This window comes from Spea bombifrons, chromosome 2 (genome assembly GCF_027358695.1).
Source record: "Spea bombifrons isolate aSpeBom1 chromosome 2, aSpeBom1.2.pri, whole genome shotgun sequence".
Lineage (NCBI taxonomy): Eukaryota > Metazoa > Chordata > Amphibia > Anura > Pelobatidae > Spea > Spea bombifrons.
Window position 1 is genome coordinate 109865807 of NC_071088.1, and position 13747 is coordinate 109879553.

Consider the following 13747-nt stretch of genomic DNA (forward strand, 5'->3'; position numbering starts at 1 on the left):
TTAGTGAAAGAAACTGCTGCAAGAAAACATTAATCCTCTTGCACTTTAGCGCTCCGAGCATTGAATGGCAGGACCCAAAGGGAGACTCACAAAATGGCATTGTGCACAGTAAAAGTGTTGAGTTCCTTTAAATAATTGCGAGTCGCACTAAGTAGCCTTGGATGACTTCTGGTCTCGCTGTAACACATCGACAAAGCGGGGCAGATACTCTGCACCATCTAGTATCACACCATGCTTTAAAATGCTGCATATTCCGTTCTATTACTTTCTCATGTAGTCCTGCTAGGCACCGGTACGGATGCTGGAAGCACCTTCGTGTTTGGTGTGGAATATTTGGATGCACTTCCTAAAACTTTCAAACAAATTTGGCACATTTCCTGCACTTTCTCCCCCTAACCAACATTAGGTGCATAGTGTTTACATTTAAAGGAGGCAGACGACTTTTTGTCGCGTTAACCTGAGAGCCACATGGCTCTGCCAAACATATATATATATATATTTAACTATCACATAACCAGCACTTTCAAATAAGGAAAGGTCCGACCATATAACATATTAGCGTTCATTATATCCACCTGCACATAAAACACTTACAAGGCACTTTTTCCTCTATTTTTTGCAACCAATGCTGACTGGAAAGGCTAATAATTATTGGTTGAGAGAACATTACAAAAATATTTACACATTTAAACAGTAAAATGTTAAAAAAATATATAAATAGTAAAAGAAATTAAAAAATAATAATAAAATAGTTCAGTAATACTGTAACTTTAAGGCACTTTTCAAAGTGTCCTGGCTTGGTCCCTTGAAATATGGTATGGAATGAAGAACAGAGATCCAAAAAAGGAGCCCAAAGGGACAGTGACCCGATGCAGCATGTCGGCACTAAATCCTTCGCCAAGCATTCCGGAGCACTGCGTCTGCGCGTCTGAAGGGCTGGTTGCGAAGGTCTGGAAAAAAGGACAAACGGATGTGTCAACGAGAGAAATAAGATGATGAGGGTGCGGTAAGCTCTGTGGCAGAAGCAGCCGTGGCATTTGAGGAGCAATATTGGTTTGGAAAAGAAGAAGCAAATTCTACATACCAACCTTATCAGGAAACACTAAGGAGGCTTTGAGTGACCAAACTTTATCTAAACCGACAACCCAATTACAAGCGCTTACAATTTATATGGGGGCTGTTATGCAGACGGTGCATTTCTAATATCTTCACTTTGTATGAGAATTTGTCTTTTTAAGGGCACTGTATTTCTCAAACTGTATATTGGCTGTATAGATGACTGGGGCTTGCAAACATGTATTGGCTAGTGCTAATGCTGTGTTGTGAAAGCATAATAAGCAGGCTTAGTATAAAATCTGTCTTTTATTTATTTGTCATCATTTTGGTGATGAGTTGCTGTAGAAAAGAGCTCTCTAAGCAGAAGCGGCAGAGCCTGCATTAGCCAAGCTATACGTGGATTTGCAGATGTTTCTTACCCTCTGCAAGAGAAGGGGAAACTAGAGATGAATCTTCCTGGTTGCTAATCTGAGAGAGAAAATGGAAATGCATACATAACAAATACTCGAGTATCTTTTAGGAGGACTTGTGTACTCATCCGGAGCCTAAACATGAAATGAAAAGGGGCAAACATAGAACCCACCATCCATGCAGATTCCCATGCCTTGCCCCGGTGCATGCACCCTCCAGCTGAAAAGCAGTTAAATAGCATAGCTTCTGATAGTACCCGGCAGGGGCACAAACAATTAAACAGGCGAGGTGGCTCCCCAGAGTTCAGAACATTAAAGGCACATCGGTTCCAGTACCGGTATAGTACTGGACAGAAACGGGCCTGAGCACAGGTTGCTCAATCACATTGTCTTGGCTTGTGATATTTAAACATCCACCTTTGGTTCTTGTGAACCTCCATTTCTGAAAGGGGGTGTAGGAACCAAACTTGATTTATATACAGCCCTCTCACCTATAAAGTTACTTGTGCTTCCTGCCAGAGAAATGCATAAAATAATACAGTATTTGCTCGATTATAAGACAACCCTGATAATAAGACGACCTCCCAAAATTGGAATATTAATTTAGGGGAAAAAAGGAAAAGCCTGAATATAAGACTACCCTGTAAGAAAAAAGTTTTACTAGTAAATATTAATTCACATGTAAACTATTTTTTCATTTTTAATAAAAACTATGATTGAGAAAAATTCATTTTTTTTTCTTTTATTTGCCAATGTGCCCCCACTTATGAAAATCTGCCCCCCAGATATGCCTTATACCGCCGGGGCTTCTATGGTGGAGCACCGGAAAGTCATGTGATGCCGGCGTTCTGTCACAGAAGCCCCGGTAGAAGTGCCGGCAGCAATGGAGGTTGTGTGCGCGCATTGCATAGATGTCCACCGGCTGCCAGAGAGGAGGATCCAGGTTCCCTGCAGCGCGGTGGGGGATCTGGATCTTAGTCCTGTAGTCAGACCTCTATTTGAGGTCTGATTAGAAGACGACCTTGAATATAAGACAATGGTTATTTATCAGAGCGTTTGCTCTGAAAAAAAAAACTCATCTTATAATCGAGCAAATACGGTAGTTTGTTTCTGTATCACTCACTATATCCAGAGATATACATTGGCACATTTGTATCTGTCTAGGCCAGACCGATTCACATCCATGACAGTTTGTGCATTTGGAGGCACAGATTTCATGCAGTCAAATGCAATATATGTATTAGTAAAATTGAAATGTAGTGTTAATGTAAGGGACAGGCTTCTCCCATTATTCCACGCATGCACTCCAATGTCCTCCATGAGAACATTTAACAAGGAGAGTCAGTGCATGCATTGGCAAGAGTCTATGTACCTTTCAATATTTTTTAAAGGCATGGACTTTTAACAGTTTGAATCCTCAAACAGGGATGTATCACAGAAGAAGCGAGAGCCTCGTTTGGCTGTTCTGGCTGTGAAGGGGACGCTCTTCAGGACTGCATCCATTCAGAGGGAAAACAAAGAAATATATACACAATCAAAAAATGGACACTGTAAGACAAATGATGAGGCAAGGGACACTCCGTTTGGGTTGAAAAGACCTTTTAAGCACCGACTGTGAAAGAATGCATTTGCAATCTACCATTTCAAGGCACAGAAACCCACCTGTGATTATGTCTTCTATGGCTCCATCCTTCCCTTCGTATACAGGGTGATGGTCCTTGGCCTGTCGCCGGCGCAGCTCTGCAATGAGATCTTGCTGCTGTCGCTTGTTTTTCTGCATCGGAGACTGGGGGGAAAAGTAAGGTACCGCAAATGAAGGCTGCTTACTAAATACAATGTGTTATTTAGGCACACGCTGACATGCAAATCCTCTAACATGAGAATAGTAAAAGGCACTTTTAAGCCCTTTGTCGCAGCCAATGTATGTTGTGACAGCTCATCATCACTAGAGCCACTGTTCACAATGGAAACATCCTCATTAAAACATTTTGTGACAACCAGAACAGTGCTTTAGAAACTACCAGTGTAAAGGCAGCAATCCTGAAACTGAAAAGTACAAAAAAGAAAACACCACCATGAAATGGGATATAAATGGCATCCAAAAGCACATGCATCGGGGTCACAGAAGTCAGGATTAACACTGGTCCATACACAGAGCAGCAAACCAGCTACACTAGTACCACGTAAAACCCAAAACGTGAAACCAAGAAGGCTGTGCTAACTCTTGGAGGCCTACAGCTTCATGTGTGTATGTCATCCTCAGTTGTAAGATACATTGGACAGGCATGCATTGAGTTTATAACTTTACTGAAAAGTAGATACATCTCATAAAGTAAAGGTTGGCTATGCAGAAAGCCAAGAGAACACCATTGCCCCCATTTAACCTCCATAAATGGACACAATGGCCAATACCTTTGGATCCAACTTCTTTGCTTCTTGAGCCAGCAGCTTCTCTCGTAAAACCTCCTCTTGCTTCTTACGCATCTCGTTCTCCTGCTCAGCTTCCTAGTTGAGAAAAAGATGTGTTCAGTAAAGCACTTCAGATGTCGTGCACATTATACCGATATAAATATATCCCATACCTAGGGGACCCTGGACAGTCTATCTGTTTATGTGTAGTAAAAACATTTTAATCAATGGAGACTATGATTTGCGAAATAACTAGACTTTTTGTAAGTTTTGTGTAATTGTACTATCTTCTAGGGTAAATGCACTTAATATGGTGCCTGCACACAGCGGATGCCTTTGTAACACTTGAAGGACATGTTACATGCAGCCCAGGTGACCGCACGCCAACGAAGAACCTCTTCCTGCTGAAACAATGGCAGGAAAAGGCCGGCGTTCTGGGCTTCTAGGACAATCTCAAAGCATTGAGACGTTTTCCCAGGTGGAAGCGTCCTAGCAAACACACAGGCGCACACATTTCTGTGCCCGAGAGTCTTTAGGTTTCTCTACCTTGTATGATTTGATGAAACGGGCAAATACTGGAAAGAAAACAGAGGGGGGCGTTGTCTTTGGATTCTCTCCAAAATAATGCACCACAGCTGCATATGCTTCCTGCCGAGGAGAAAGAAAAGAGATATAAGCTCTGTTCTGATATTAAGGAAAACTTGGAAAGCCTGGGAAAGTCATCACCGATGGCAAGAGAGAGTAACACACACACACACATTATTGGCAGTCAATAAATATAACTAATGCTGAAAAGGATTAATAAGCCTGAATTTAAAGAAATATACTGTTTTTCCTCTGTATGTAATAGCCTGCCTTAAATCTGTCAATCAGTAATCTCAAAACTTGTAGTAAGATCAGAATACACTAAAACTAAATCGGTAAATAGTTAAATAATACAGTGCATAACAGGTTAAACCGCAAATGATTGTTAGCGTCTGGAAACGCCACGATACAGAACAGCCATCTTGGGTAGTTTGCGGATTCTAGAATTGTTACCTACCTCAGGATTCCACAACAGTCTACAAATTCTTATGCTTTTGGCTATTGGTATTCTACTCTTGCTCATCTAATGTGACTGCTGCAGTGACCTTGAAGCTCCCCCAGTTTGCCTACCTCTGCAGTCCTTGCGTCCTTCACTAGCTTATCCAACTTTGATTCATTCGTGCTCACAAAGTTCCTCAGGATGCTGTTATCATGATGACTGCTCTCTTTCCGGATCAGATCCATTCCCCTCCCAAGCTCCTTCACATCCTGTAGGACGTTTTCTAGAGACACTGTAGAAATAATGTAAATTAGAAAGGTCTTGGGAACATAAAACAAGCAGCAGGAACCTCAAGGAGCACACTTTATCTCTACATTAATTTACTGACACCTACATGGCACAGAACATTACATATCCCTGGGTCTATCATAGATATATATATATATAGATATTCTTGCTTCAAAGTAGTGTTGTCTGTTATTATTGTCATGAGCTATTCAACCAAGGAAAATGGGTGGCACAGCCGTTTCCCACCTGCAGCTGCCTTCTCAACAAAGTGTAACTCAGTCCAGAACGTGGCCACTTCAGGGTACTTTTCCTTAGCAATCAATGCAATATAATTTAAGAGTGTCATTTTTCGGTCTGTTGACTTGGTGTCTTGAAGCTGAAGAAAAGAAGATTATGATCAAAAAATCATCACACACACATAAGCATGCCACATGAAACACTGCAGCCCTGTATCCCCTATGTCTTCCATAGATATATTGATATGGCACCAAACATATTCCCACCAAAAGGCACTAATAGCTCAGTTATTATAATGAAGCCATGCATTCAAACAGGCAAACCATTACAAGAAAGCCAGGCTTACCAGGTCTAAGCTCTGGAGTTTGAACCCATAGACAGATCCTCTTTTGCTGCTATTCATGTAGTTGCCAAGTGCAAGGATAATCTGAAAGGACAGAGACATAAATTACACAGTTACATCATGGTGTGGAAAAAGCGATACTTTTACTTTTCCTAATTTCTTTTCACTAACCTCGAGCATCTGCTTCAGTTTTGGAGATGACTTTACAGAAGCAGAAGCCGCAATGACTGCATTCAGTTGCTGAAAAGAGATATGACCAACAACATTTGAAACGGTAACAATGCGTTCCGAATTAACAAACTAGATTACTCAATGCGGAAGTTAAAGGTGCTGCTTAACCCACCCTGCTGAATGTACTTTTGTAACTAAATGCAGCATTCCTAGTACTGATTAATGTGCAAATCCTTCTTCAGAATTATTCTTTATTATAATTTCTGGGAACAGTTAATGGTCATGTGACAAACAAAATAGAAACTGAATTTTTTGTGTTGTTTTCATGCTATTAAACCTACAGAGGGAAAAATAGATTGACAAATTTGTCAATACTAGAGAGTGCATTTAACTCGCAACCTATTGTGATATGTTTACATCACACATAGCACCAACAAAAGTGTGAACTTTGTGAGTATAATCATTCTTACCGGTGTAAGCAGCTGCAGGTTTTCATTGAAGTTACCCATGAAGGTCATGATGGATGTCCTTTGGGAGAGTCGCTCCACCTTACTGAAGGACATCATGAAACGGTCCTCGTCGGACAAGTCATCTAGGGGTTTGCGCTCTTTCTCATACTGCCGGAACAGCTTCACTTCTGCCTCTGTGGGCAGGAAACGCACCAGGCATTCCACAAAATCCACGGGCAACGTCCGTAAGTCAAACCTAAGCAAGAGGGGATAGATAAGAGCGCTTTATCTCAGAGCTTATATTTTGTCCTTCTTCCATGTGATGCCTTCTTGCTTTTTTAAATCAAGCATGGATAAGGTGCACGTTATGTGTGCAAACCAATTCTTACTAGGCAGCAAAACCTACGTTTGGATGGCTTTGCAGATTTCTTCCGTCGTCCGGCCTGCTTTACGCAGAGTGATAGCGAGGTTCTTGGCTCTGTTGGCCTCCAGAAGTGTCACCTTGCTGACATTTTTCTGAGATGTTTTGTTTTTGGAGCAAGTCACGTCGATGGCAGCTCCTTGTGCTTTGGTTTTAAACAGTTCTTCAAACTTATCCATATCGAGGTCCTGTGCATATAAAAAAGGAATAAAGGGGGGTTTAACAGTCTGGGGTAGAAAAAGGGGGTAAAGATGCCAGGATTCTATTATTAGTATATAGTGACAATGCACACTGCAATGTAACATTTTGACTATAATGTGAATTACTGGCATTGATATAGCAATATATAAATTCTGGCTCTATAAAGTGGTATGAAACAAGGTTACAATATTATGCTTTAAAATTATTATTATAGGCATCTGTCTACTTTGGTGCTGAGTCTAACGTTTCAATATACAAATGCATACTTCTATATTATATATATACAAATTCTAATTTGTCCACAGTTTAGTAGTGTTGTCAACTTGGCACTTTTACAATATTTCAGCATGAAATCCAAACACTTTACACAACAAGTATTCCACCCAAAACACGAAGCCCCCCCTTTCACCTGCAATATCCGCTCATCATCTAAGTCACTGAATACTGTTCCACTGATCTGATTCGGCTTCAAAGCAGTCCAGTTAAAAACAGGAAGGCGGAACTTTGTTTTGATAGGCTTCTTTATACGGATTGCTATAAAAGGAAGAATATAAAAAATAAAACACCACACATGCTTAAAAACAGATCCACAGAATAAGTTGCTAAAAATGTCTCCATGTAATGCTGTGCTTCCAATATCTCATTCAATGGGTCATATGTTTACCTGATAAGCCCGTAGTGAGGATCACAGATGGTGAAGAAGATGGCAAAGGAGGTGGAGGAGGACATTTGCCTATTGATGTAAGACACATATATTAATATGAATATTCATGAAATAAAAGAGCTGATAGACTATAAGGAAGCTTCCAAGAGGCAGAGGAATGGTCATATTTATGTGTTTTTGATCTGTATTTGACTTTTCCAAGTATAGTCATGAGTACTCATTCGCTTCCTGAATACTCTTCAGCAACTAACTAAAACTGAACCGGGAATTGGCTCAATTTAGTCAAGATGCACAAAGATCCTGCCAAGTTCAAGAGCGCAGTCGCGAATGACTTCAATCAGAATTATGCTGTCAGAAAAATACATGAAGCACTCAGCAGCAAATTGGATTCTAGCGATTTAATATTGATATTATTGAAGTAATTTAACAATTAAAAAAAAAATTGCTACTCTCTTACTTGGCATAGGAGGTGGTGGTGGTGGCGGTGGAGGTGGTGGAGGAGGAGGTGGAGGTGCAGCAACAGGGACAGGAGGGGGTGGGGGTGGAAATTCTGAAGGCAAGGGGGTCTCTCCACCAGGAGCAACGACAATTGGATGGACTGTTCCAGCGGGCCCCTGCTGGTTTATATGGAAAGTGTTGGCTTGCTCTCGCTGGCGGAGGTGCTGGTATGCCTCGTCTTTCTCCTTGATGATCTTTCGCAGTGTGTGCACCTGATGGCTCGTGTTCTCATAGGTTTCCTGTAAAAGCAGATTCAATATATTGCAAACAATGCTTGACCAAACTGCTCTTCAACTAAGTTACAGAGTAGACCTCTACTTTTCCAAGGAGGCACATAGGTCTCCACGTGGGTCCCATGATACTAGCATCGCCATGTAGAGCAACTGTCATTTTGTTAGTAGGCATTCACATCTTTATCAGCATTGCACTAGCTTATTTTCTTACTAAATGTGCCAAAGTAAGTGCGTGTCAAATTAACACCTGGGCCGTGACTTGTTCTCTGAGACAAACGGAGCACAATAGTGATTAGGAATGTACAAGCACTGGTAACAGAACGTGTCTAAAGGGAAATTCTGCACATGTGCTTCAGTTCCACCAAACACAGTAGGGGGCAGCATCTCCTTAGGACTAAAAAAGCTATGACCCAATGTACCTTTATTACAGCCTGTTACAGTCTGTAAAGAGAACACAGCACACACAAGCCATGCATGGGACGTAAAAAAATCGTGTAGAGATATATGCGAGTCTCTAATATTTCTAGCCAATATTATGTTCTTTAGGCTAGTCCAGAAAATTACAATAATATAGGGGCATCATGGCTGGCTGGTAAATTTTAATATTTTTGCCCCCACTCACCTTGATCAATTCTAGCTCTTTCTCTCGCTGCAGAAGGGTCTTCTCCAGGTCTGCCACTCTCATTATGTTCTCATTTTCAAGGTCCAGCAGTTTTTCGGTCATCTATGGGAAGACAAGAGACTATTCTCTAAACACTCATTTAATCCTTATGTCTCCCGACGGAATAGATAGCAAAATCTTTCCCAGAAGGCAAACCCAGTGTTTCATGGCATGTGATCATCTGCGATTACAAATCAAAAGCGAAAGAAATCCTGGGTTTTGGATTTTTACACTTACTAATAAAAAAATTCCCTGTAAAATTACCGTAAATTCCAAAAAGGGGAACTTTGGAAGGTAATGCTGTCAGTGTCATTTGCGTAATGTGTATCTTGCTGGATTTTGACAAGTTATCCAATGTTTTATTTCTATTTTCTGTGCGTACATATGGAACAGTGCAATCTGGAGGTAATTTTATCTACAAACACTAGAAAGACAGCCACAGTTTTTTAGTATTACAATATCTGCACACTACAGCCTTACAGTAATCTAGTATTGAGATCAGTAACAATGCAGAATTCTCATTACAGATGATATAAAGTTATTCATTGCAAGACACTGACTTTTTAGATACTGGGACAGCCAGGTTATGCAGGGACCCCTGATCTCCACCGGATATTTATTCTCGTCAACTTCCAACCATAGCACTTTCCTGTGCTAAGAGAAACACAAGTAAGAAAGCTTACTCACATGGGACAGGTGCTCCTCGAGCTCCTCCACCTTTTCCAGTGCAACATTCTTGGTTTCTGCATCCTCGAGCAATCCCCCAACATCGAACACATTATCGAGATACGCTTGGATCTGCACCTGGAGCTTCTCACTTTCTGTGTGCTTAGACTTCTGTGAACAGACATCCAGTTAGACATCATGGTAGAACATGGAGGTGAATGCCCACATACATTTCAACAATTTTTGGATTACCTCCAGGAAGTCTTCAAGGCCTAACTTAGTAAATTCATACTGAAGGTGCACTCGGAAATTCATATCTTCCACAGAGTGAACGACAATATTGATGAACTGCATGCAGGCAACCTAGAGAAAGCAAAAATCCCTTTTACATCTGTGACGCAACACTAGCTGATGAGATGATCTATTCCTCCTGCTTCTGGTCTCACCATGAAGTCAATGTTGGTGTCTTCATTCCTGAAATACTCCATGAGCTTCTCAAAACGATGTTTCTCTTTACAGACCTGAAAACATCAAATCTTAAAATCAATCTATTACTATATTTATTTTTGCTCATTCATAGGCTTCCATACACAAATATACATTCCAATATACCTATGATTTACACAAGTGTAATGGAAAAAAGTCAAAAAGCTATGTGAATATTCTACCTGGATCGTATGCAGCTTATGGATGCAAATAGCTGAATGATGGAAAAACACACAAGTAATTTATTCCTAAATAGAATATTTATACATCTTCACAAACCTTTTAAATACCAGCAAGAGGCCATGTTGTGAAATATGTTTTTTACCCAAATACCACTGAAAGCCCTTATAATGTCCTTTTATAATACAAATTATATAATACAAAAAGGAAATGACAAAAGCTGGTCTGTGGTTCCGATTGCTAGATCCCTGTAACTCTGCCAGATGCCGCTACCCGTGGCAGTTCTGTGCCATGCCTGCCAGTGCTGGGGTTAATCAGAGGGGACAAATCCCACGTGAACGCTGGTTCACATGAAAAGCTTCCCTTGCATTATGCACCGACATGGATGATCTTCTAACAACACGATTCAGGGCCCCATCCTCAAAAGCAGGATTTCATAGGAGACATGTTCTTCACTGGGTTTTTTAATTTAAATATATTAGAGGCATATGCGCTGTCATTTTACATTATATCCTGGTGCTCTGCCTTAGAGGAACAGGTGGTGCTGGGTAAGGATACTGTGGGGACTGTCCCAAGTAAGCGCCAGCCCCCATTGTGTAACAGGGCTGGTTACAAGGGAGACCTCTGATCTTCCAATCTGGCCCATGGCCCTAATAACCAAACAGGGTGATCTGCCCCTGGTTTTGTAGCAGGGGGGTGCTGCCCTAAAGAAGTCTATTGTAATAGTTTGTGATTTGTAACCATATAACCATACCTGTCCTAAATGTGTGCATCAACCTGACCTTAAAACAGAGTATGCTCAGGCTTTGACACCCCAAAAAGAGGTTATTATATATTTTGATGTGGTTATAAACAGATTTGGCTTGAGCCTACAATACCTCTTTAAAATTGTCAAATGCCGACAGGATGATTTCATGTCCCCCTCGGACCAGGCACACAGCAGCCAGAAGCTCTAGCACCAGAGCTTTCGTCCTTAAAAGAAATATAAAAAAAAAAATACTGAGGTTTCTGAGGTAATATACTTGCTAATAGGCAGGAAACTTAGAATTAGGGTATTTGTAGTTTTTTCCTCCCTCTACTTACCATATTCATTACTAATCTCAGCCATACTGTTTTGGAAGAACCAGACCAAGTTCACTGCCATAGTAGTCATTGAGGTCCATGGGTTTCAGCAGATATGTATGCTGCTGGTGTCTCAGGGGGTAAATCTGCTGTCCTAGCCTACTGATTAATATCTGCAGGGTCAAATCCTTTCTTCCAGTGATAATTATATCCATAGGGTGTGGTAGTACATTAAATGATAAGTGATAAACCAGTAATGGTTTTAAAGAATTCTGGGAAATCCAAAAAAGATGTTCACCTTCTGTAAATATACCTGTTAGTTTTTTCCTCCCAACTGAGGCGTCATGTAGCTTATGTGCAGGGGTTGGCAAACTTGGCAGCACTGCTCATACCCGCAGGTGTTCAAAAGGTTCATGTAGGCAATAATTTACTACGCAAATGACACATTGTCTTTATGCAAAGGAAATGTCAAAAATGGAAATCTTTGAAATGTGGCTTTTTACAGCGGTTTCACTTATCACTTTAAAAGCCCACTTATCTAAACACTCCACTTCACCACGCAAATATAGGAGCAGTAGAAGTATTTTTTCAAGCATATACCTTTAATATCAACCTAATATGTCATATTAAATAACATTTGAAATGGTATCAACACCTGAGATTCCACAGGCAGAGTATTCCAACCCCCAAGGACTCCATGGGATACACAGTACCAAGGATGGGACAATTTCGTTTATAGCAATCTTCCCATTCTTTGTGGGTTTTTTTTTGTTTTTTGGTTTTTTTTTATGGAACACTGGAGCAAAACAGGGCATTCATTAGACAAATAAGGGACTATGAAGTTACCTGGGGTTCTTGTTGTTTAAGCTGAGGGCGATTTCATTCACAGCATGAGGATGGGACATAACCAGGTTGAAGCCATACTAAGGAAAACAAGAACAATGTCGCATGTAGAGCAATAGATCCTTATACTGGTGGGAATATGCTGCAATACCCACTGGGACAGATTTATGTACGAGGGGAGATGAACCAGGCTATAAAACAGACTTCTCACTCTAGTGCAAAACATCTGGGTCTATGAACTAAAATATGATTTTATTCACTAAAAGAGAGGTGTCAGGCGAGTTCTGGTTTCAACTCTTTTAATTCTGTATTAATTATGAAGGGCAATCTCTAGCAATACATTATACAGGGCGAGCTAAGCTCTTCCTACAGTAGAAGCTCATTAGTATTTGACCCTCATAACATATCGTGAAGGAGTTAAAACTACAACTTTCCTAACAACTCTCTCTTTATTGAATCAGAATTTTACAACAGATAGCCTGTTGAGGCATATTCATGACAATGACCCTTACTTGATAGTTCATGATTGCCCGGAGGCACAGAATGCAGACATGGACATCATCCTTCTGACTGACCAACCGTGAGTTCTTCAAGGCTTTTTTGCCAGGTAGTGTGTTGTAGCTTCTATTAAGAGAGTTCACAGTGAGACTATTTAATAAAACATGCCAAGAGAACCATTCACAAAGTAAGCAATACATTCTTAAAAGTATGGAAAAATGAAAATTGAACACTTTTGGCTTCTACAAAGCTAAATGAGTCCATATGAAAATACATTGTTCTTTACGCTGAAGAAATCTATGCATTGACTCAGTTCCAGAACACTGTTCCTTATGTTATCTTTTCTGCTTCTACATCTTGTCAAGGTAGCATGCATTTTAGTAATGGAATGATTTTTCTTAGCACACAAAGTAGGAAGGTCACAAACATCACACCATGGTAGGCTGATTGCAGGAAGGACTGGCAAGGAGCTGGCACACATATACATACCGGAGCACAGACTGGCGGGCAGAGCGAGCGAGGCCGTTGGTGAAAGGGGCAGACAGGGAGTTGGGATGCGGCAGATCCTCGATGGATCTGCTCCAGGGCTTGGACTTTTCTATCAAGCCATCCTCCCCGTTTTCCAGGCCCTCAAAATCAAACCTACATCAGAGGGATACACAAAAAGCTTCAGCGGCTGGGGGAGGAAGAGGGGGGGAAATGGATAAAGCATGGCCGCTACGCAGCACAGGTACACAATACTGGATGGAATAGGGCAACGGTCCGATCAGTCGAGAATATTAAGAGGGAAAAAACACTCAGCATTTGCAATCTCAGCTATAAAAAGGCAAGGCAGCACACAGACAATGTTATTTGGATGCAAGCTGATCCAGCTTCCAGGGCAGGGTAAATCACAGATCGGTTAATCCTCAGTAGGTTTAGAGGATCCACAGGCTTCCCTGCTTATT

The 13747-nt window shown here is 41.0% G+C and overlaps 1 protein-coding gene across 3 annotated transcripts in view; it reads right to left on the reverse strand.

Moving 5' to 3' along the window:
- Window positions 1–270: 270 nt before the first annotated feature.
- FMNL3 (formin like 3) overlaps window positions 271–13747 on the reverse strand; it is a 60773-nt gene continuing 47296 nt past the window's right edge. Inside the window, exons 6-28 of one of the 3 annotated variants that reach the window (XR_008346275.1) lie at window positions 13290–13442; window positions 12815–12926; window positions 12306–12382; window positions 11276–11369; window positions 10178–10252; window positions 9984–10094; window positions 9753–9899; window positions 9027–9128; window positions 8131–8410; window positions 7674–7742; window positions 7419–7543; window positions 6794–6996; window positions 6409–6643; window positions 5939–6007; window positions 5771–5851; window positions 5434–5563; window positions 5031–5191; window positions 4422–4523; window positions 3879–3971; window positions 3129–3252; window positions 2839–2959; window positions 1476–1524; window positions 271–950 (exon numbers count right to left, since the gene is read on the reverse strand). Coding sequence is in view for 1 of the 3 variants with exons in the window: in XM_053455551.1 (XP_053311526.1) it covers window positions 2868–2959; window positions 3129–3252; window positions 3879–3971; window positions 4422–4523; window positions 5031–5191; window positions 5434–5563; window positions 5771–5851; window positions 5939–6007; window positions 6409–6643; window positions 6794–6996; window positions 7419–7543; window positions 7674–7742; window positions 8131–8410; window positions 9027–9128; window positions 9753–9902; window positions 9984–10094; window positions 10178–10252; window positions 11276–11369; window positions 12306–12382; window positions 12815–12926; window positions 13290–13442 (2638 nt within the window). In the remaining 2 variants the exon portion in view is untranslated. Of the gene's footprint in view, window positions 951–1475; window positions 1525–2838; window positions 2960–3128; window positions 3253–3878; window positions 3972–4421; window positions 4524–5030; window positions 5192–5433; window positions 5564–5770; window positions 5852–5938; window positions 6008–6408; window positions 6644–6793; window positions 6997–7418; window positions 7544–7673; window positions 7743–8130; window positions 8411–9026; window positions 9129–9752; window positions 9903–9983; window positions 10095–10177; window positions 10253–11275; window positions 11370–12305; window positions 12383–12814; window positions 12927–13289; window positions 13443–13747 lie in introns of all 3 variants that reach the window. The other 2 variants (XR_008346274.1, XM_053455551.1) reach the window with 2 other exon arrangements.